At 43.2% G+C, this 23,765-nt stretch overlaps 1 protein-coding gene across 1 annotated transcript in view; it reads right to left on the bottom strand.

Moving 5' to 3' along the window:
- anos1a (anosmin 1a) overlaps positions 1-23,765 on the bottom strand; it is a 36,788-nt gene that overhangs the window by 3,936 nt on the left and 9,087 nt on the right. Inside the window, exons 3-12 of the mRNA XM_087836572.1 lie at positions 19,684-19,749; positions 19,121-19,343; positions 16,907-17,091; positions 14,961-15,090; positions 13,527-13,732; positions 12,273-12,399; positions 9,792-9,896; positions 3,148-3,236; positions 2,695-2,866; positions 378-604 (exon numbers count right to left, since the gene is read on the bottom strand). Of these exons, the coding sequence (XP_087692698.1) occupies positions 378-604; positions 2,695-2,866; positions 3,148-3,236; positions 9,792-9,896; positions 12,273-12,399; positions 13,527-13,732; positions 14,961-15,090; positions 16,907-17,091; positions 19,121-19,343; positions 19,684-19,749 (1,530 nt within the window). The remainder of the gene's footprint in view (positions 1-377; positions 605-2,694; positions 2,867-3,147; positions 3,237-9,791; positions 9,897-12,272; positions 12,400-13,526; positions 13,733-14,960; positions 15,091-16,906; positions 17,092-19,120; positions 19,344-19,683; positions 19,750-23,765) is intronic.

Here is a 23,765-nt window from a genome sequence, read left to right as displayed (position 1 = left end):
AGGGTGACTTTTCCTGTTTCAGTTCCAGCAGTGATGAGTTCCCTTCACTGTGCCTTTTCTCTTTTACTGGTTTAATAGTGAGACAGATGTAGTTATGCATCTCTCAAAGACTGGTGACGACCTTTAGGCCCAGTATGAGCTGAGTCAAGTTGACACTTTTACAGGTTAAAACCTTAGACGCTCATCGTGGTTCTTTATTTGTACATTTGCACATATACCCAGCAGTCGAGGCACACTGGAGCATCTCTCAGTCATGCTCAGGGCTTTGATGTTTTGCAATAAGGTGGATTTTGCCATACTAAGCAATACATTTTAAAAACATCACTTTTCAGATTGAATTTTCCACATTGTATAGTTTAGTAAAGTCATTCACTGACCGGCGGTAGGATCTGGGACTGGGAGATCAAGGTGCGAGGCAGCTTGACATTGTAGTTGCGGTTAGTTGAGATGACTTCTGCCCAGGTAACCTGGTAACCAGTTAGCTGCTGGTGGGATGAAGTCATAGATATATCCCAGCTAAAGATAGCTGTCACGTTGCCACCCAGGACCTCAAAAGATGCGATCAGGTTGGTTGGTTTCATCAGGACTTTCTGAAGATTCACAGCTGAAAAATACACAACCGGCAGTCAAATGAAGTCAGATACTGGAATGTTTTCCTCTCCGTGAGGAAACAAGTGGCATAAACTTCCAATCACTCAGCAGAAGAAGTATAAAAACAGACAGACTGGAACATGATTATGTCTCCTCAGGCCATTTTGAATATTTGTGCATATGATTCATATTTACATCATTGTTTTGTGTATTTATGCTGCTTTTGAAATGTGAAGGGGTTAAAATGGGAAAAACACTCTGGAACGGCTTTCTGGCACCTTCAGGAAATGAGTAGTTCAATCTGATAGATAAATACACAATACTACTGAGTTAAGTTTTCATGTTGTGCTCCAGCCGACGACATCCCGATATTGGCTCAGTAATAAGTAGGGATGGGTACCGGTATCCAGTGCCATGATGGCACCGGTTCTGACATAAACGGTAGTAACCAGACCGAAAAGCAGCGCACATTTCGGTGCTTTTTTTCCTGAGCTGTGATACACTTTAGATTCTAGCCAATCATTTTACGTTTCCGAGGATAGTAGGCGGGTCCAGGTACGTACGTTCTTTTAGAGCAGAGCTACAGATTAAAAATGCCCAAGGCAAAGCGGTCAAAGTCTGGCTGTACTTCACAGCAAAAGATGCAAACTCAGCAGCTGCAACAAGTGCTTTAAGCTGATACTGTGATACTGTCAAAGGAGGTAACTCCTCGAATCTGATGAAACCCCTGGCGACGCATAGCGTTGTTTTAAAAGCCGAGAAATGCACCGTATTTGATAGCTTGCTGCGAGACCTCACACCGAGCACATCTACTGCGGGTGTGGTGCCTGTTATCGACCCGGAGTTAGCAACATCCCCCAAAAACCCGAAGAGGAGAGTCCTGGCCCCTAGCCCTGCCAGTGTAGCAGAAATGATGAGGATGATGATGCAGCAGCAGCCGTTCTTCTCTGCGTGAGTAGCTTAATGTTGTTCGTGTGTAATTTACGTTGAGTAGGCTAACCACGTTATTACATTAATGCATGTAAGGTGAACTAGCAAACATCATCATAGCTACATGCAGCTGTCTTCTTGTTTGATGGCAGATACTCCCTTCACCCTGGACAAAAAGGCTAAAATGACCAAAGAAAAAGTGGAAAACAGCTGAACATGAGAGGTTTTTGGTTTTTTTCCATTGATTAAGCACCGGTTCGAGCACCGGTTCGAGCACCGTTTAAGCACCGGCACCGTTTCAAAAGTACCGGTTTGGCACCGGTATCGGATAAAACCTAAACGATACCCATCCCTAGTAATAAGAAAAGGTGTCGATGTTGTGGTACCTCAGAAGCTACTGAAAAAAGCATACATGGAATAACATTTTAAGGTCATCTTTTCAAACAGCTCAACAAATACCATCAAACAAAAGATTTTAATATGTGTACTTTGTTACTGCATCATTGTAACTCATGTAAAAGTGCTATTTTTACCAGAAGGAAAAAATATGTTAATGTCATGGTAATGTGATGGACACTCAACGGAGAGGTGTAAGAAAGACAGGACATGAGAGGAAGTTAAGATTTTATTTTGAAAGGTAAGGATTGCTCAACAAGTGAGATTTGATCATCTGGAAAAGTTAAATTTAATTTATATTATATAATTACATCTATATGTATTGTTGCATTATGTTTTTGTTAATTATCTTTCAAAACTAACTGAAGCGCACAAATCTTTGTGTCATTCGAGGATTGCGTGAAAAACGGGGCCGTTTAATACAGGCTGCACTGACTGGTTTGTAGTATTTACAGTTTCATTTGCTGCACTATTTTGCACCATATTATCATCATAATTCTTTTCTCAGCATTTCTAAGTTTAACCCCGATCATGGGTGTAAAGCTTCAAATTCCTCAAACGATGTACGGAAGGTAGGGGAGGGGCTGGTTGCATCGAGCGATTTGATTGGTCAGTTCAGCATCAGTAATGTTTTTATGTGAGTCAGAATTGTTTTGTGTCTAAAGAAAAAAAGTCTTGATTAGAAGCTAACAGAGTTGACCTCGCTGCACTTAGAAAGTGTTGAGGTGTGCAGACACTGATAAGTAAATAAAATAACCCATTATGCGTTGGCCTCACCGGTTTCTCTGGGACAGTTGACAGGTGTTGGACTCTTGGCCTGGATGGCGGTGCAGGGAGGCGTATGAAAGCTGGTGCTTTCTGCCAGAGGACGACTCGTCTTGCTGACTGGCTGCAGAAGGACTTTATACTTACAGGAGAAGAGTAAGCCCTGCAGGCTGATAAAGCTCTCCTAGATTAGACAGACAGGATGTGAGCATGGCTGACTGCAGACTGATTCCCAATTTCAGATTACTGCAACTCTCATTTCACAGCAGGCAAGGCAAAGACTAAAATCACCTGTTCACGATGCATACGTTGTCTCGTCTTATCAATAACAAGATTAATAAAAGCAGTCCTTTTTATCTGTACCACCCATGTGATGCGTTTCAACTCTGTTTTATTTTGGCTATGGAAATGAAATACTTTCACCTCCATGATCAGAATGATGCTCATTTATTTGAATAGGGTTACCTTTGTACTGGTCTTCTGCACAGGGCTGGTCTGGTTGTGTCCGCAGGATTCAGGTCCCCACTGGACTCTGTAGAATTCAACCAAAGGATCTGCACACAAGAAGCCATTAAGAGAAGAAGCAATGTTTATGTTGAGTCCTGCACTTTGTTTATTAGCTGTATTATACTGTTATGTCCACACAACCTTTAAAGTGTTTTTCTTCTTTGAACCTGCTTTTTGAAACCAGTTATAGACACAGATCATCTCAGAATTGTTTTGCTATGTCGCTTTTTCCCTCAAGCTTCCTTTGAGTGCTTTTATGGAGGTTGTTAGGATGAGAGTTTACCCACCGTAAGGATCCACCAGCTGTTATTAATAATATCTGACAAGGTGACAAGATTTAAATACTCATTCATGAGATCCAATATGGTGTCTCAGTCCAGCCCGGAGCTCACTCCAGTTTCTGCTTTATCACATTATATTATTATATTTATTATTATATTTATTATTATATTTAAACAACCAGAAGAGTCTATTCAGTGACAGGTTGCTTCTCCCAAAGACAAGAACCAACAGACTTAAAAACTCCTTTGTCCCACACACCATCAGACTGTTTAACTCCTCTCTGGAGGGGAGAGGAAGGGGAGACAGGAGGACAAAGGAGGGGGGAACAACTAAGCTGTAGTGCCTCTCCACTTCACTGTGCAATTACCTTTTGTGCAATACTTTTTGTTAATAGTCAACGGTGCAATAGACTTCCATACTTGAAATGTTTGAAACTTGTATTTTTATTTTTTATTTTTATTCCTATTTATTCTATTTATCCCCTTTGTATATTTTATCTATATATGTCTTTGTATTTATATATATATATTTATATATATATATATATATCTATATATATATAGATATATATATATATATATATGTGTGTATATATATATATATATATATGTGTGTATATATATATATACACACATATATTTACATATATATATATATATATTTATATATATATATATATATATATATATATATATATATATATATATGTGTGTATATATATATATATATATATATATATACACACATATATATATATATATATATATGTGTGTATATATATATATATATATGTGTGTATATATATATATATATATATATATATATATATATATATATATATATATATATGTGTGTATATATATATATATATATGTGTGTATATATATATATATATATATATATATATATATATATATATATATATATATATACACACATATATATATATATATATATATATACACACATATATATATATATATATATATATATATATGTGTGTATATATATATATATATATATATATATATATATACACACATATATATATATATATATATATATATATGTGTGTATATATATATATATATATATATATATATATATATATAAGGGCGTTGTTGGAATGCTAATACGCAAGTAACCCCGGCGGAAGGGGCTACATGAATAGGATGAGGGACCTATGGATTCTTCGATACCCAACATCCACAATGACGGCGAAACAACTGGTAGCTCAGTGTTCCAACATTCGAAAGAAGGGACTGCTCTCACAGCTAGAGATTGACGAGGTACAACATAAATGCTACGGCAAGGAGGAGTCAGGACGCCAGGTCAGGGGGGAGATATCATCACCCCCACCCGAGATTGGGTACATAGCCCCAAGTGCGACAGGAGAAGGATCATTGAGTGCGAGAGGAACTGACCTGAAAGATAGGATCATGGCCAAGCTTGAAACCTGGACCCCCCGTAGCCGGTTACCAAGATTACGTGAAGTACCCTCAGAAGGTCTGCTAGATGATGTTAATGCAGCACTACGGACGATACCTACAACCACGATTACCGACACTAACAAGCTGATCTACAATACGGCAGCAGTGATCAGTGAGATGCTTGGCTACAAGTTGAACAGCCACAAGGGGCAGTACCCTCCATGGAGAAGGAGGCTAGAGGGCAAGATCAAAGTAGCACGGAGGGAGGTGAGCCAACTAACGGAGTTGCAGAAAGGTGCGACAAAGAAGGTGCATAAGAAATACAGCAAGCTGTCCATACCTGAGGCTTTGGAAACTGCCTCACAGACTCACAGCCTTGGCCAGCCGCTTGAGGAGGTACACCAGAGAGATAGAAGGCAGGAGAATAAACCAGCTGTTCTCCACAGAACCAGCAAAGGTGTACTCTCAGTGGCAAGGGAACAATAATAAGAGAACAGCACCACCAAGGCTGCAGACGGAGCAATACTGGAAGAGCATATGGGAGAGGACGCAACCCATAACGGCAATGTTCAGTGGCTAGTGGATCTGAGGGCAGACCATAGCAACCTCCCTGAACAGGGTCCAGTAACCATCACGGTGGCAGACATCCAAGAAAGGGTCTCCAGTATGAAGAGTTGGACAGCACCAGGGCCCGACATGGTTCACGCCTACTGGCTGAAGAAGCTGACTGCACTCCACGAGCGTCTGGCAGCACAAATGAACCAGCTGCTAGTTGACGAGGGACACCCAGAATGGCTAACCGAAGGTCGGACGGTCCTGATCCCCAAGGACCCCAAGAAGGGACCAGTCCCCTCCAACTACCGACCAATAACCTGCCTCAGTACTACATGGAAGCTCCTGTCAGGCATCATATCAACTAAGATGAACAGGCACATGGGTCAATACATGAGCGGGACACAGAAAGGAATTGGCAAGAATACCAGAGGCGCAAAACACCAGCTACTGGTAGACAGAACAGTCAGCCGAGACTGCAAGACCAGACTGACCAACCTGTGCACTGCCTGGATTGATTACAAGAAGGCCTATGACTCAATGCCCCACAGCTGGATACTGGAATGCCTAGAATTGTACAAGATCAATGGGACCCTAAGAGCCTTCATCAGGAACTCAATGGGGATGTGGCGTACAACACTAGAGGCCAACTCCAAGCCCATAGCACAAGTCACCATCAAGTGCGGGATCTACCAGGGAGATGCTCTGTCCCCACTGCTGTTCTGCATAGGCCTGAACCCCCTCAGTGAGATCATTAACAAGACTGGCTACGGATACCGACTACGGAACGGAGCAGTTGTCAGCCACCTCCTGTACATGGATGACATCAAGCTGTATGCCAAGAGTGAACGAGACATCGATTCACTGATCCACACTACCAGGCTATACAGCAATGACATTGGAATGTCGTTCGGGCTGGAGAAGTGTAGTCGGATGGTAACAAAGAGAGGGAAGGTAGTCAGAACTGAGGGGATTGAACTACCAGAAGGCAACATTGCAGACATAGAGGACAGCTACAAGTACCTGGGGATCCCGCAGGCGAATGGGAACCATGAAGAGGCCGCTAGGAAAGCTGCAACCACCAAGTACCTGCAGAGGGTCAGGCAAGTCCTGAGGAGTCAGTTGAACGGTAAGAACAAGATCCGGGCCATCAACACGTACGCCCTGCCCGTGATCAGGTACCCTGCTGGGGTAATAGACTGGCCAAAGGAGGAGATAGAAGCCACTGACATAAAGACAAGAAAGCTCCTTACCATGCATGGAGGGTTTCACCCCAAGTCCAGCACCCTGAGGCTGTACGCTAAGTGGAAGGAAGGGGGTCGGGGACTGGTGAGTGTCAGCACCACAGTCCAGGATGAGACAACGAACATCCAAGAATACATCACGAAGATGGCCCCAACTGACAGCGTGCTCAGTGAATACCTCAGGCAGCAGAAACCCAAGAAAGAGGAGGGAGACGAGGAACCATCATGGAAGGACAGGCCCCTGCACGGTATGTACCACCGGCAGATAGAGGAGGTGGCTGATATCCAGAAATCCTACCAGTGGCTGGACAAAGCTGGACTGAAAGATAGCACAGAGGCACTAATCATGGCAGCACAAGAACAAGCTCTGAGTACAAGATCCATAGAGGCTGGGGTCTATCACACCAGGCAAGACCCCAGGTGCAGGCTGTGTAAAGATGCCCCAGAGACAATCCAGCACATAACAGCAGGGTGCAAGATGCTAGCAGGCAAGGCATACATGGAACGCCATAACCAAGTGGCCGGCATAGTGTACAGGAACATCTGTGCCGAGTATAACCTGGAAGTCCCGAGGTCAAAATGGGAAATGCCCCCAAGGGTGGTGGAGAATGACCGAGCTAAGATCCTGTGGGACTTCCAGATACAGACGGACAAAATGGTGGTGGCTAACCAACCGGACATAGTGGTGGTAGACAAACAGAAGAAGACGGCCGTAGTGATCGATGTAGCGGTTCCGAATGACAGCAACATCAGGAAGAAGGAACACGAGAAGCTGGAGAAATACCAAGGGCTCAGAGAAGAGCTCGAGAGGATGTGGAGGGTGAAGGTAACGGTGGTCCCCGTGGTAATCGGAGCACTAGGTGCGGTGACTCCCAAGCTAGGCGAGTGGCTCCAGCAGATCCCGGGAATAACATCGGAGATCTCTGTCCAGAAGAGCGCAGTCCTGGGAACAGCTAAGATACTGCAGGACCCTCAAGCTCCCAGGCCTCTGGTAGAGGACCCGAGCTTGAAGGATAAACCGCCCGCAGGGGCGTGCTGGGTGTTTTTTTTTTTTTTTTTTTAATACACACACACACACACACACACACACACACACACACACACACATATATATATATATATATATATATATATATATATATATATATATAATATTCTGTAACTTCTGTCGGTGTTGTGCTTTTTTGGAAACTGAATTTCCCAGAGGAACCCAGAGGGATTAATAAAGTTTTATCTTATCTTATCTTATCTCTTATATATTCACTTTTTATTTCATGACCTAGTAACCCTAGTTTCAGGTCCATGGTGGAGATCTAGGATTTTACTGCAGAGATGAGGTTTTTGATTCCAACCTTGCAGAAACATTAAATTACCAGCCCTGTGTGATTGGGGCCATTTGTGGTGTCTTCTTGTCATGTGATGACACTCGTCTCTAGCATGCACTCGCTCGGTGAAGTGTGTGCTTCCAACCAGAACCTAAAGCTTCAAATACATGAATTTATATTCACCCAAATCTCTGCAGCTTCCACTGTGCTGGATGATTCTGTCACCACCTGTCACCAGTCCTCCCAATCCTTTCTGCTATTTCGTTTTTCATCCTTTTTTAGGGTAAAGGTTTTAGCGGTGCTGCGCTGTGTTGTCCTTTTTTCCAGATACCTGAGCTATTATTTTTAAATGTCAGCTAACCAGTGAGCTTACTGCTAAATCTTTATTACTGGTTTTCACGGAGCCTTTTGCCCCATGTACACCAATAAACCTTTACTGAGGCTAAACTGCTGAACTTTTAATCATTACATCTGACTTACTTCTGACCTGTATGTGGGTTAAAGCCCAACAACAGCTTAGTGTACTCCTGCATTTCCATATCCTGCACAGCCTTCGGGCTGCAGAGAAATAGAGCTGTTTCTAGAAGCTCACAGTTTGCATCATTGCAAGACGGATTGTCAGTCGCATCAGGGAAAGATTACGGGAGCGACTAAATCCCTCACTCCACAGGACATTTTTGCACAGTCCACTGTTTGGCAGGTCAACATAACTCAATCCTCCCCTGTGTTAACTGTGAGTGTGGTACAGAGCATTTATGTTGTTTTTAACTTTGAGTCTGTGTTCATAAAATTGCGTTTTTGCTCTGCATACTTTATTTTTGTGCTTGTTTTCTTGTTTTTATGCAGTTTGGCACCGACTGCTGTGATGCAGTAGTTTCCTGGAGACATTTAGCAGCTCTAACCTCAGCTCATGTTTCAGGATTCGCTTCAGCCTCTTGCTGATGAGCAGACTAGCCTCCTTCCATAGCATGAATTACTCATCATATTTACACATTCTGCACAGAAAATACGTTTCTTTTTCAGAATAACGTGTATTGCAATTTTTGCTGAGTAAACCTCGGCACATTTATCTCTGCACGCTGTTTCAAACGGGGTATTTGTCGTTTAACAGCAGTTGTTTGAACATTCGCAGAGCAGCTGCAGGATAACTCAGATGTTATTGTTAGGGTCCCTGGGTCGTCGACCCAGTGTTTTGTATTTTTGGTTCTTTGATTTTGTTATTTCATTATATTCTAGCTTTGCTTTATGGGTTTTAGGATTATTCTTAGTTTAGGTTCTCTGGGTGGGGTTTGGTTAGAGTTTTAGTGTTCTGGTTTTCTGTCTCTGTGTTCTCTAGTTGCTGTCTCCCTGTGTCCAGTCAGAGTCTGTGTCTGTAGTTCAGTCTGTGTTATGTTTCCTGTTTTATTTTGAAGGTCCATGTCTGATGTTAATGTATCTGGTTTTGCTTCCCCTTGTCTCGTTAGGCCTGATTTGCCCCACCTGTGTCTCCCTCCTGTTGCCCATTCCCTGATTGCTCCCTCTATGTATTTAAGCCCTGTGTTTCAGTTTGTCAGTGTCGCGATCTACTCTTATCTACCCTCACTTATGCTGTGTGTTTTGTTTTTCCTGCCTGCGTTAATGTTTTTACTTTGGAAGTTTGTTACTTTGAGTTCAGCATTAAAGCTGTTTTTTTGAGTTCACGTCTGTCTCCGGAGTCTGCATTTTGGGTCCTATTCCTGTCTGCACACAGCCGTCACATAACAGTTACGTGTGATATGATTTGTACATACCCACGCTTCTCTGCCAGTAAACATGAACCCTGAGCTGTCCGTCCTGGTAGAACGGTGTCCCCACATCCAGCACGTCACCTGCAGGGCTTCTGGGAGCACTCGTGCCTTCAATACAGACAAAATACGATTAAACATGAACTGACATCTTAAAGCATCACATAGTGATACGTGAGTGACTGTAAAAATCCAAACACGTGCCATGACACAGCCGCAGGTACAAAAACCTTTAGTATCAATCATTGGAGGTAATTATTTTCTGTATGACTTGTTGGTGTCTCAAGCTGCTGTGGAGGAATTTGGGCCCATCACAGTATTTCATGTGGAGGTCGGGACTTTGGGCCACAGCTGCATTCTTTCTGTTATAGATTTTATCCTGTTGAAAAGTTGCTGTTTTGCAGTCTGTGCACCAGCATGAACTCAATACTAAATATGCTAACTGAGGCCTTTGCAGTCTGACTTTGCATGAATTTGCTCGGGCTCCTGGGATCCACACATGAATAATATTTTTTCCTGTGGTGAACTTCAAATGTCGTTATAACCCTTCCCAGACTGATGGATGATTACATCACTGCTGATGTCGTTCCTCCTCAGTGTGTTAGTACAGCGGTTCCCAACCTTTTTTGCGCCACGGACCGGTTTATGCCCGACAATATTTTCACGGACCGGCCTTTAAGGTGTCGCAGATAAATACAACAAAATAAAACTAGTACCGGTACAGAAAAAAAGAAGATTTATTCATAACACACGTGAAAAGACCCAGGAAAACCGAGTAAACGATAAAAACGATAACAAAATAACGCTGAAAACCGATAAAAACCCTGAAAACTATACATTTCACACCTGAGCCTCAACTCTCGCGGCCCGGTACCAAACGACTCACGGACCGGTACCAGTCCGAGGCCCGGGGGTTGGGGACCGCTGTGTTAGTACACACCTCACTTTGACTCTCATCTACTGATAATCTCGCCCAGCATGAGTAGAGGTCTCTTTTTTTCCTCTTGTACTTTCCCATTGTAGTGTACTTTTTCAGTGTTTTCTCTGTAATGCTGCCCATCTCCGACTTGTATTCCCATGTGATGTCTTTGTTGTGTGTGTAAGTCGGGGGGGGGGGTCCTATTCCTCTGCGGGGCAACCTGCATATGGCCAATAAAGCCTTCATTTAATAAAGTGCATCTGACTGGGAGAAGCTGGACTTACTTTTCCTCTTAATTCAGATGGAAGCAGTAAGGCTGCATAACCCTGTAAAACCTTTGTTTTTCACATGACTACCTTTATGTTACCTAATCTCAGTGAATACAGAGCATCGCTGTGGAAAGCTGATTGGTCGATCTCATTCAGGGTTTTTTAGAAGATAAAGTTGAAATAAATATTCACTTATCATCAACTAGATGTGCAGTAAAACCCAATCAAAGCAAACAGAAACTGACTGAAGGGCCTCCATTGCACATCAGAACGGTTTGATGACAGTTTCTTCGTTAGTATTAACTATGACTTTATTTTCACATCCTCGTGGATTATTCTGTATCTGCAACAGTGTCACCGGTGGGGCTGTGCACATACTGATGCATCTCCAGTCTCTGTTTTAATGCATTTCCCTTCACTTTCAAGTTTTTATCATTTCATCACTGCAAGACTTAGAATTAAAAAGCAGTTTCTCCTTTACGTTAAAGACAAATTTATACATTTAATTTTGCCAATTCGATATATACATTTGGAGGAGGGGCTTATCACAACGTGCTTTTGTGAATGAACTCTGGTTTCCAAGCTTGTGAAGGTTTTTCCAAGAACAGAAATCATTCAGCTTGTGAAAATGCTGAAAAACATACATACTTTGCATTTTAACAGGAGGAAAAAATGTCACGTACAGAAAACGTTGATGTGCTGGTGAACGTTTTCACCTTGAACGTTTTCACCTTGAACGTTTACACGGCGCTTTCTGCTCTGCACAAAAGCGCCGACGCTGACAGCGACTTCACTTCAATCCTTCTTTCATGCACTCACTCTCACGCTCATTTCTGTAATTGTCAAGAACATTTTCTGTTTTTTTTCTTCGTATAATGTCAACCACCTCTTTGAAAGGAACGCCTTGACATTTTGAATTTCAAAGCTAAAAGAGTTTTCAGCCCCGTCACACTGATAGGTTTGTAGGTGTGTTAAGGTTGCATCTGGAGTGAAGCTCTGAGATACAGGAGATCAAAGATCGAACATCCCAGCAGGAGAAAACCTTTGAAATATTAAACCCCAACGTGCTTTTTTTAAAAATAAAAAATGTCACCATAATAGTGTAAAAGCAAACCTAACGATTACACAAACGCACGGCGAGCAAAGCAAGAGGAAGCTTTCAGTGCGAGCCGAAACATCTGAACACGCTTTTACACTTTAGAGAAATTTTAAGCCGACATGAAGACGTTTTCTTTGCTTCACAACAAAATTTCGAGCTCAAGCTGAAAACGCCGACGCCTCTGTGTCGTGTTTCCGTACTTTGCTGCGTGGTGAAGCGGAGGACAGCGCGCGGTCCTTTGAACTGAGTTTGTCCCCAGTGAGACACAGCCTGAACCTCCACACTGTAGCTCCTGTTGGTCCTCATGCTGTCCAGCTCCACCTGGCTCTGTGCACACAAACACACACAGACACACAATCAGGCACACACCACACCACTGATTCCACGTTATATTCAAGTTTGTCATATTTACTTCCAGTTGTGATCACAGATGCAAACATGCTACACACACTCCACTCCACGAGGGTTTCAGAGAACATTACATGCATTATATCTTTCTTGGATCTTAACCCTTTAAGACCGACCATAGAACCAAGTACCAGAGCTTATATTATATGTTTACATGCTGTGGAGCCATTTTTGGGAGCATTTCAAGTTGCTATACATCAATACAACCATTACAGCCCAGATTTTAATAATATGTCTGCATTAAGTGCATAGTAATTACATAAAATGCAAAAAAGTGCAATAAACTACAAAGAAATTGAAAATCGTTTTTGTTTTTTTAACATATATTTCTAGTTAGAGAAATTTAAGAGGCTTATCCCTCAAAACTGTAAATACAAAAAAGTTGCACAACATAGTTTCCCACCACAGGAAATTTATTTTGAGTGTCTTCACAGTTTTATTTTTGAAATACACCAATTTTTATATACTGCAGGAAAAACGAATATAAATATTATAATGCAAATTTGCAAAAAAGCAGCATATGCATCAAAATAAACTATTTCCAGCAGTGCAATATGAGTCCTAAGCATCCCAGAAACCACACAGAAAGTCATAAAGTCAAACATAACTTTTAAAAACACCAGTATAGGCTCATGAGGCCCTGATGGTAAAAAACTACATTTCCACAAAATGACATCACTTCCTGTTTCGGGCAGGCATGCGATAGTTCGCGCTGATGGACGTAGGAAGTGTTATGAACAGCTGATCAGCAAAGCGTGTTTCTGGAATATTATGTTTTTGTTGCTGCAAGTGCTTTTTATGCAGTTTTTGCAAAGCTATATGTGGAAGGAAACTGTGACCGAGGACAAGCTGATGGCATAAGATGTAAGTACAACTCCTCCGGTTTCATATGCAAAAAACATTATTGCGCTAGCTCACGTGGTTGCAGAGCTACCGGGATTTAAAAATAGTTACGCAGAACAGAGCGTGCTGCTCTGACCGGCTTTAAAGGGTTAAATAGAAGTCGTGTTTTTGACCTGCTCCATCTGCAGCTGTGCCATTCTCACCTTTCTGACCGTCTTCCTCCTCTTGGTCAGGGATGAGGCAGATGAATGTCCGACTGCAGTCCAGCTCCAGCTGACCTTGTAGTGGTGGACGGGAACATCCAGGTCAGGAGGCACGCTCCACTCAATCCTGGCTGCCACTGTGCTCCCAGGACCAAAGCTCATGTTTGCTACTCTCAGCTCAGTAGGAGCAGGAGGATTGGAGGGATCTGAGGGGCACATGTTGGATGTTATTAATATCAACAACAATGACCTTTAGTGCACTGACATGTGCTTCGTTTTTAACCCATCCTGCAAAGTTCACAATAGGCCGATTCGTTCACGCGTTACTCTCAAAATAACCAAAAAATCGATTGCAGAAGACATCTGCTGTATTTACAGATGGTTGTGTGGCAGGCTGTGGTTTGTGGTTTGGCTGCAAGGGAGGAGCGGTGGGTTCAGGGCATGGTGTCAGGGGGGTCTGACCGCCATCATCTGGTCGTGTATTTGAGTATATCAGCAGCGGTCTGTGTGCGGCGTGAAGCGGAGGAGGGCAGCTGGAAGGCTGCTGCAGAAACAGATCACGGATAAAAGCGAACACTCGGCGTGTAACGCTGTGTGTGGGGCTTTATTATCACACACTACCACTGCATTCACTAATAGTGAGGACTGCTGCCTACCATCATGCTGGTATTTATCTGGTGCTTCCTCAGCCTGATCAGTGATCAATCTGATGGTAAAACTGTTCTAATAATACATAAGGGCACCACCTACACTGCGCCCTAAGTACCTCAGCACCGCGCAGCCAACAGTGGGAGAACGCCATGAACACGTCTGAGCTGATTAAGGTTCACGTCTTTGCGAGTTGCCGAGGCGGCTCCTCTGAGACTGTGGCAGAAATCACACAGAGGAAAACAACGAATCCTCTGAGGATTCTCTGCATAAACTCTGCACATACACAACAGTTCAACCATTATCTAAACAGTCTATTTTCTCTTGCATAGCTTCAACTGTGCCAGTGTTGATATTAAGAACTTTTGGCTTCTTGACTTTAGTTCATTAAAGAAAATCTCTCTTTTCTATCTCTTCTACTTCGGGTAGTGGATGCAGGGGTGGGTGCTGTGCTCTGTCACAGCTGTTAAAATATATTTTGCTTTCAGCTGATGTCAGTGTAGCTGGTCGGTCTGAACACCTCTGCCTGTTTGAACGTTGCTGCATCACCTACTTTCCTCACTGGCCTACAGCCACTCTGAAGATCATCAGCACGGCTACATCAGCACAGTCATCTCTGTTGTCAGACTGTGCTGTTGTGTCTCTGCAGCTGGCAGCTTGTCAAAGTCCGACTGTCACCTGGCTCCAGCCCCCTGACGGTGACTCATTGTGGTTAAAGCTGCTGTTTGGCGAATGGGAGGATGGCAGAACACACACATGCACACAGACATGCAGTGTGTGTCAGACCTCTGCTTGAGTGGAAGTGTCTGCTGGGCGTGGTGAAACCTCTGGTCCCGTGAAGGTTAACGGCTGCCACTCTAAACTGGTACCAGCGACCGGGCCGGACGTCCGACAGCCTCGCTCTCTGCTCCGTCGTCTGTGGGGGGAAGCGAAGTCAGTGATGTTTGGGAGAAAACAGCGTGTTTAGGCAGTGTTTAGGTTTCTGTCGTGGCGATGAAGATTTTTAACGTCTAAGAAAATAAGTTGATAGATTTATAAGCTTGTCACAATTCATTGTTGAGTTAAGAGGAATTTACCAAAATGTCTTATGACCCGTCAAACGTTTGAGGCACTTTTGAACATTCAGTGATGAATTTTAGCAGATGCAGATGCAGGCTTGTCTTTCAGATTTCCACCTTAACTTAACCTCACATTAGTGCACATGTTATAGCTGCAGATGAAGTTATTAAACTACAAGCACAATAATAATCTCATGTCTAACAAAGTTAAAAGTCTGAACATTTGAACTGCAACATCTACTTTTACCAGCAGCACTTTATGAAGTTCATGCCGAGCAGAGCTGAGTTCAGCTTATTATTCGCCTCCACAACAGTCCCAGTGCATCATGTGACGCCTGTGTTGCAGTGCTGCCACCATCAACAAAACAACAGAGCTGTTCTGTCAGCACTGGGAGACCCAGCACCTTACAAAGAGACTTTATTTGGGCTTTTTTCCTTTAATTTGTCACATCTCAGTAACAGTTTATACTGGAGGCAGTTAACTAACCCAGTGGCGGTCCTAGCCTGTTTGGCCACATAATTTCCTTAGGGATTAAGAAAGTATCCTGATTCTTAATGTTTTAGGATACATGACCTGCCATTATCCAATGACACATCTGCTTACCTGTGTCTTTTGCTCGTTTCTCCTTGTAGGAGTCATAATTAAATGTATTGAATTTTAATGATCACTGGGTTTTCATTTGTTTGGTTGCTATGGTGATGTGTAACGGGAGTCACGTTTGTGCTAGCGGCGACATTAAGAGGGTGTTGTCAGTCTGTCTTTCACTGGTTTGATTTTGACAGAGAGCAGGGCTGGGTAGCGTAGTTTTTGTTGACCGCAGCACAACGAGTTTCCCCTTGTTGCATTAGAGCCTGTGATGTTTTAAGAGTTTGAATCGCGAGCCGATCACATTGCTCTGTAAACTTTCCAAGCACTTTAATAAACAAGCAAGCAATTCCACCTCTCGCATTATTGCATAAAGTTGACAGGCAAATAGGCAGGCTCAGTCCCCGGCCTCTAGCGACTGTGGAAGTCCTCTTCTTTTCTGTTTTTAAACTTTAAAAACGGGTTGTGTGTGAGACTTTAAATCAACAAAATATAAATTATACATTTTAAATTGTTATTGATCCCTTTACCCCTGGTCCTAAAGTGTATATTTATTTTCTTACTCTTCTTATATATATATTGTTTGTTTACTTGCACTGCTGTAACTGGAGCCTCGTCGTCTCTCTATATACTGGACTGTCTGTAGCGGAGATGACAATAAAGTTTACTTTGACTTCAGCAGCGAGCAGGCGCACTGAGGGCTCTCGCTCACTTTTCATGTATAGAATTTTGAAAAAACATCGGTGCAAATTATAAGTCTGTATCATGATGTCTGGTGTTTTCGTGTTTGTTGGTTTGTTTGTAATTTGTTTTATTTTGCGAGTTGGTAATTTTTGCTGCTCCAGCCAGCCGGAGCATCCCCCGCCGCCCCGCCCTCTCCTCCCTGTGCCGCAAGCAGCAGGCGCACCTCGCAAACAGAGGGCGCCCTTACTCCCAGCAAATGGGCGATAGAAAACCAATGCCATTCCCAATATGCGCTGGCATGATGTTGGGGCAGCATGAGAACGAGCCGTGATGCCGCCCCCACCACGATGCCGCCCCGGGCAACCGCCCGTGCCGCCCGTATCTAAAACCGCTACTGAACTAACCTGTGCAGCCACCTGCCACGATGTGGCCGTGTCCTCGCTGGGCTGGATGCCAAAGTTCCATCTCCTCTGCAGAACGTAGACGACAGGCTCGGCCGAGATGTTGAAGCGCGATGACCAGCGCACCTCCAGCTGGCCAGAAGACACTTCTTCAAAGGCTAGCTCCTTCCTCGGCTTCAGAGGAGCACCTGGACAGACAAAACATCCACCAAAGGTGAAACAGAGTACAGGGACTCTTATGAGCACAGTGCTGTCCATCATCTGCTGTATGTCCACAGTGGGGGCATCGAGCGCTTAGTCAGCACCCACCAATGCTGCAGGGATTTGCAGATTTACTCAGAGAGAATTTCCACTTCATTTGAGTAAAGGCCCAGGGGGGCATTTTTAGGTCATCAGGACTGATAACATTAGAGTGCGTATGCCTGCATGGGTTCTCTCTGGATACTCGGGCTTCCTCTCATCTATGTCATCAGGTGTGACTCATTTGCAGTGTTGGGAAGGTTACTTTTAAAATGTATTCCATTACAGATTACAGATTACTTGCCCCAAAATGTATTCTGTAACGTATTCCGTTACGTTACTCAATGAGAGTAACGTATTCTGAATACTTTGGATTACTTAATATATTATCATGCTGTTTACAACTACATGAATGTACTATTGCTGTGATTTATTACTGTTACTGAAGGTCCGCGGCTCCGAACCGTAGTAAAGGGACCTCTGGCTAATACGGTGGGTTCTGTGTCGGCTCGTAGCTGAAAACTAGCTTTACTTTGTTGTCTGGGTCAACTTTGCTAGCAGAGACAGAGAGAGGCGTTGAAAGGCTGCTCCAACAGAACTTATTGTTTTTGGAGGAAAACACGAACACGGTGTACAGTCGAGTCTTAATAGCTTACTTACAGCTGGGCTCGTCAGGCTCTCTTCTTGGCTGCAGTGGTTATTATTATATTTACATGCTTCCAGCTCCCGTTTCTGCTCGATGACAGCTCGTACTTTTCCTTTTTCTCCCTCCCTCGCTCACAGACACATAACGTGTATGGCAGTCCATTCTCCCTGCAGCACGGACTACACTGCCCATGATGCTACATTCTTTAGAGCTATACCTGTAGCATTCTGCCTGTTAGCTTAGCACAACAACAACAAAAAGGCCTCTCTCACCCAGGAAACACGCAGAGAGAGAGCGTCACCCTGTAACCATGGCAACCGTAACGCTGCCTGGAACAACAGAACGTAGCTGTCAAACAAAACCCAAACAGTCCTGACCCGCCACAATATGAAACAGAGAAGTACCGCCGTGTAATCCATTTATTTCAACAAAGTAACTGTATTCTAAATACCACCTTTTTAAACGGTAACTGTAACGGAATACAGTTACTCATATTTTGTATTTTAAATACGTAACGGCGGTACATGTATTCCGTTACTCCCCAACACTGCTCATTTGTGACCAGTCCAGGCTGTAGCCCGCTGCTCACCCTGTGACAGCCGGGATAAGCTCCAGCTGGACTGGATAAGTGGGAGAAATGGACGCTTGGAGCTTCTTTATTATTTATTTCCTACAGTCAAATCTGTTGTGTCTTCACTGCTTATGAAGAAATCGCCTCGGAGTCGTCATACAGATTCTTTTATTCCGTAAATATAGAACAGCGCATCCACGCAACTGTAAACTGCTAAGCTAGCACATGAACACACAGCCGGCGTACCTATCTACATCCGGTGATTTCAAAATAAAAGTTCGAACATTACAAAATCGTTAAACACATTTATAGTCAGGGCTGCGCATAAGTGGTCCGCAGGTGCGAATGTCAAAATAAAAGACGCGCACCAGATAAGAAGTTGCAGCGTGCGTTTGCGCACATATAAAAGGCAGGGTTTCTGTCCACTAGAGTGGGATTTTCACAGCATATTCTGAACCACATCTCTGTGCGTTCATCATTTGTTTGAAGCCAGCTCACCTCCTGCAACCACTTTTCCGAGAGTACACACTTCTTTTGTGGTTCGGACTCCTTCAGAAGCTCCTTTAATTGCTTAAAGGAGCTTCTTCGACATTTTTAAGAGTTCTAAACAAACGTCTGTCCTCCTCCACAAAATCTAATGTACGTAAACACACGTTGCAACTTCTTATCTCGCAACTTCTTTTATTTTGACAGCGAATGCTCACCTGCTTATGTGCAGCCCTGGTTACAGTGATGTGCCAGTGATTCTGGCTCAACGTACCCTTGTAGATGTCACTGGGAGTCTGGCAGGTGTGGCCACAGCTGTTATAGCAGCATTTCTTCTGAGCAGAGCATTCTCTGTCGTGGTCACAGCTTTCCACACAGGCAGCAGCAAAACCGCTGGCTCTCTGTGGAGGTGGACAGCTGCCCTGCTTCACCATCAGCACAGCGTGAAGGAACTCACAGCTGGTCACACACTCCCAGTGCTTTCTGGGAAACAGCCGCTGGATGAATCAAAGGCAAACTAGTTAGCAGAGGTTAACGACTTTCACAGCGACTTTCTGCTCTTTGCTGAGAACATGGTGTAATTCTCACACTTGACATACGACAGTGATGAATAAACTGTGAAATATGATAATGTCAGCTTTGCATCAATAAGTAGCATCTAGACAAGAAAATGAAGAAAAGCGAGACAAAAAGAAGAGCACTGAATATGAATAACCATTTCCAGGAGTTTAACAGACCCTCCACCTTTATTTCTGTGATTGCACAAAACAACCCTCGGCTGTTTTTCTACTGTACTCAGAAAGCATACAGTACGCCTGACTCTATGCTGCACCGTACCTCACATAACTCTCTGCAGTTGCCTTTCCCCGTCATCTCCCAGGAGTCTCTGCAGGGCTCCAGGCACTGTGGAAGTCAAAGCAGCGTGAGCACGTTTAAGGTTTATGGTCAGAAATGAAGAAATACATTTAGAGGTTATACACAGTGAAGTGTTCGTGTTTTATTGCTGAACACAAGCGTGTCAGACAGTTTAATGTCTCTGTGAAACTGCAGGTAACCACAGATTACAGCCCGTCACATCTCGCTTTAGTTAAGTAGAAATAATTGTAAAAATTATGCAAACAAATGCAACGATGCTCAAAAAAAACTTAAATAAAATAAATAATAATTGGTGCTTTTTTCATGGATGTTATTAATTCATAATGTTTGTTTCCAGGGGAAGTGGACATGAAGGTGTGGTGACATCAGACTCGTTGCACAGTGAGGAGATCAGTGCCTCCTTCTGTCTCTTCCTTTTTAAATATGATCATATTTCTCTGTCACGTCTGTAAGCAAACACACTGACACAACACTGTGTAGGTGCACACCTGTGTGAGGGGGCTTAAGTCACACTCAGGGGGTTTCTGGAGCATGTCAGGAATGAACAGTGTAGTCCTCTGCACCACAAAGCCCAATCCTGCACCAGTAAGCAGCCCAGGGGAGCAAGTGTGCACTCATTCTAATTTCACGCTGTAAGAAGCAGTGGGGAAAAGTGAAAAGCACGACAGCCTCTCGAGGGCGTAGCAGGTCATCTGAGAGTTGGAGGAGTGCTCCAAATGCTCAGCAGATAAACGCTGCAGAGGAAGTGACGCTTCACTAACTCACAACACTTTTGTCTGGCCTGGAAAAACCGTTTGTTGTACTCTGTCCTTCAAATCTACTGCCAAACTTACTCTGGCCTTACAGTGAGCTCCACTAACACTGATGGGAATCAGGACATCAATCCACATAAACAAACATCTCAAACTGCTTTCTTCCTTTTGTGCAGTATCTCTAAAATTAGAAATGTCCTGTCTCGGAGTGAAAACGAGCTCATGCATTTGTTTACTTCCACAGAAAGAGCGAGCATGTCTGCTGTTACATCCAGAATCACCTTTAAAATCTCCACAAATACTTCAGGCCCATCTGACACTCAGAGTCTCTCACTGTGTCTCACACTGTGGGCTTACTGTGTTTCACTGGACATTTAAAGTAGAATTAGATGAATCTATCACTCATACCCTCATAATCCAATCTGTAGATCTTTAATGTCAATAATATGTTTGCACCAAGTCGTAACAGATCTCCCCATGAATGATTTTTCCTGTTGTCGCTCTGATTTGGTAGGAGAGAGCACCCTGAGTAAACATGGCCCCCCAGTGCTCATGTGCAGAAGCTAAACTCAGTCTAACGTTATATTAAACAGACATAAAGCTGCAAGACAAGGTTCCATTAATCCAGTTTGCACCATTGTTTCTGCATTATTTCGTACAATAACATGAGCATCATCCTGGTCTCCCTCTCAGACAAATGGTTCGATCCACTTTGCAACAGTGGGAGATGCAGTTGCTTCAAGTAATGATAGCGATTCCTTTGATTCAGGTATGCAGCACAATAGACCACCGCAGAGAAATGAAACGACACAAATTGGGCTTTAAACGTCTTTTTTGGTTAAGCTCATAGTCTCGGCTGTGGCTCAGGAGAAACAGCGGCGTCATTTACCAACCAAACGTCAGTGTCTCGATCCTCAGAGTGTAGCTGTGGCTTACAGTCACACATGTTTACTTCTGTGTGTTTCCTGTAAAGCTTACAGATTTGTCATCACAGGGTGGACAATAAGCTTTTGGGTTAATATGAAGCCACAGACACAAACGAGCCACACGTGTCCTGTTGTAGACGTGCTGAATGAAGCAGGTGCTCTTAGTGCTCCACGAGGAAGAGTTCAGCAGCACAAGCGAGATGAAGAACACGTTAAAGATTGTAGCCACGAGAAGCAGCACGTTGTGTGTGAGCGTCTGAGCTGCTGCAGAGGCAAACAACAACACAGACAGACTCGCTTTGATGTTCCAACTAGTTTGGGTCATTTGCAACCTGACGGAAATATCTGTGCACAGAACAACGAGTGACAACAAATTCCAGTCACTCAGTCAGCGGCTTTGTCTGTTTGTTCTTCCAGTATCACAGATCAACCCTTAATGATTATGTACAACACTTTAGGTAAGTACACCCTGGTCAGGTCGCCCTGCAGTGACAAGGGAGAGCTGCAAAATTATTTGACATGATGTTTTAGAGCCCCGTGCTGAGGCAACCACAAAGTCCACATCTTTTAATCAACAAAAGGGTTATGAACAGTGTTGGTCAAGTTACTTGAAAAAAGTAATCAGTAACTAATTACTGATTACTTCCCCCAAAAAGTAACCCCGTTACTTTACTGATTACTTATTTTCAAAAGTAATTAATTACTTAGTTACTTAGTTCCTTTTTAAAAACACAATTTACAACCTGAATAGGTGATAAAGTGATAGATCTTTCAGCCCAATTCTACTTTTTCTGCATAATCATCATACAAAATGTAATCAAATGGAAAAGTCTCTTTTTAAAACTTGTTTTATTAGTTTTAATCTTTTAACTTTATGCATCAAGCAAAAATTTAATTATCTGCAACATTCTCTGACTGGAAGAAATTAGTTTAACATTTTAACCTATTTTCTGCACATTCCAGCACATAAAATAAAATATTTTGTGTGTTTACACTCAGTCTTTCAAATAGATGCAAGTAAAACACAGCAGAAAATAAATAAAGTCAAAGACTAGCGGTCCTGTTGCTCTATTTTCACCTGTAAAGCAGGAGTGGGGTAGGCGGAGGGTTACCCTGGTGCAGGTGTGCAGCGGTCAGTGGAAGAATCCGCGAGTTTCTCTGTGAGTTTCCCATTACGTCGTAGCTACTCGGTGCTTGTTTGGAAGTTTAGGGGTTTTTTTCGCTGTAAAAAGAAGTTTTCTTCCCACGCACAACGGACACTAATGTTTTTGTCACTTTTTATGGAATCAAACTCAAAGTAAGGTCAGTACTTCCACGCTTTAAACGCTGCACGCTCATACTCTCTCTGCACTCGATATATGATCCATTGTTGATCTGCACACAGCTGTTGTCACGAACGTCGCACTCGCTTACGTCACTGTCATGAGACATTCTCGCAAAAAAAATCACGGTTTTAGTAACGCAGTAACGCAGCGTTGCTACGGGAAAGTAACGGTAATCTAATTACCGTTTTTGCAATAGTAATCCCTTACTTTACTCGTTACTTGAAAAAAGTAATCAGATTACAGTAATGTGTTACTGCCCATCTCTGGTTATGAAAGTTAAAAAAGGGCAAAACTCACTAAGATAAGGGAAGATACAGGGACGAAGAAGTTGCTGCAGAATAGAGCACAGAGTGTGAACCACACTGTGCTGCTCCACAGTCTGATTGCCCTGTTCCAGGCCTGTCATCTCCATCTCCTGTCCACGCTCTCCACACGAGGACGCTTCCACTAACGCACACTGACATTCCTACTCTCGTGTCATTGCCTTTGTAGCTCAGCATCACTGAGTTTTCTGCCCCATTTCAAGCTTCAATCGAGCATTTTTATTTCACTGCTCTGAAGATAAAGCAGCCCGTGAAATGTTTTCTTACTGAAACCTGAACCAGGCTGTTCTTATCTACCAGCAGTGTGTGTGTCATTATACTGTTATTATTGTAGTGATTCTGCTTATGTGGTCATGTTGTGTGTCTTCACAAGTCGTCGTATTTCAGGATGTTCAGTGGGTTTGATGTTGGGGTTAAAGGTCAGGTGCAGGTTTGGTTGGTGTTGGTGAGTTTCAGCTGTGGTCCATATGTCAGCATAATGTAAACTAACGGACATATTACTGTTGTGTGATGTTGGCAGTGGATGCTCCCTGTTCCTCCATGAGCAAACGGAGATAATGGAGCAGATCATCTTCTCTGCTGTTCCTTTGGTTCCAGTTTGATTCTCTGCCCAGACGAGCCCCACAGAGACCAAACAGTCTTCTCTTGTTTCCTGTTTGACATTGTCTTTGAAAGCGTTCCAGATTTTTGAACATCCACAGGCGAACTTTAACGTTT

This window comes from Neolamprologus brichardi, chromosome 23 (genome assembly GCF_056152115.1).
Source record: "Neolamprologus brichardi isolate AB-2024 chromosome 23, ASM5615211v1, whole genome shotgun sequence".
In the NCBI taxonomy this organism is placed as follows: Eukaryota; Metazoa; Chordata; class Actinopteri; order Cichliformes; family Cichlidae; genus Neolamprologus; species Neolamprologus brichardi.
The sequence above is the reverse complement of the archived record's forward strand: the minus strand, read 5'-3'. Positions and strand labels throughout refer to the sequence as shown.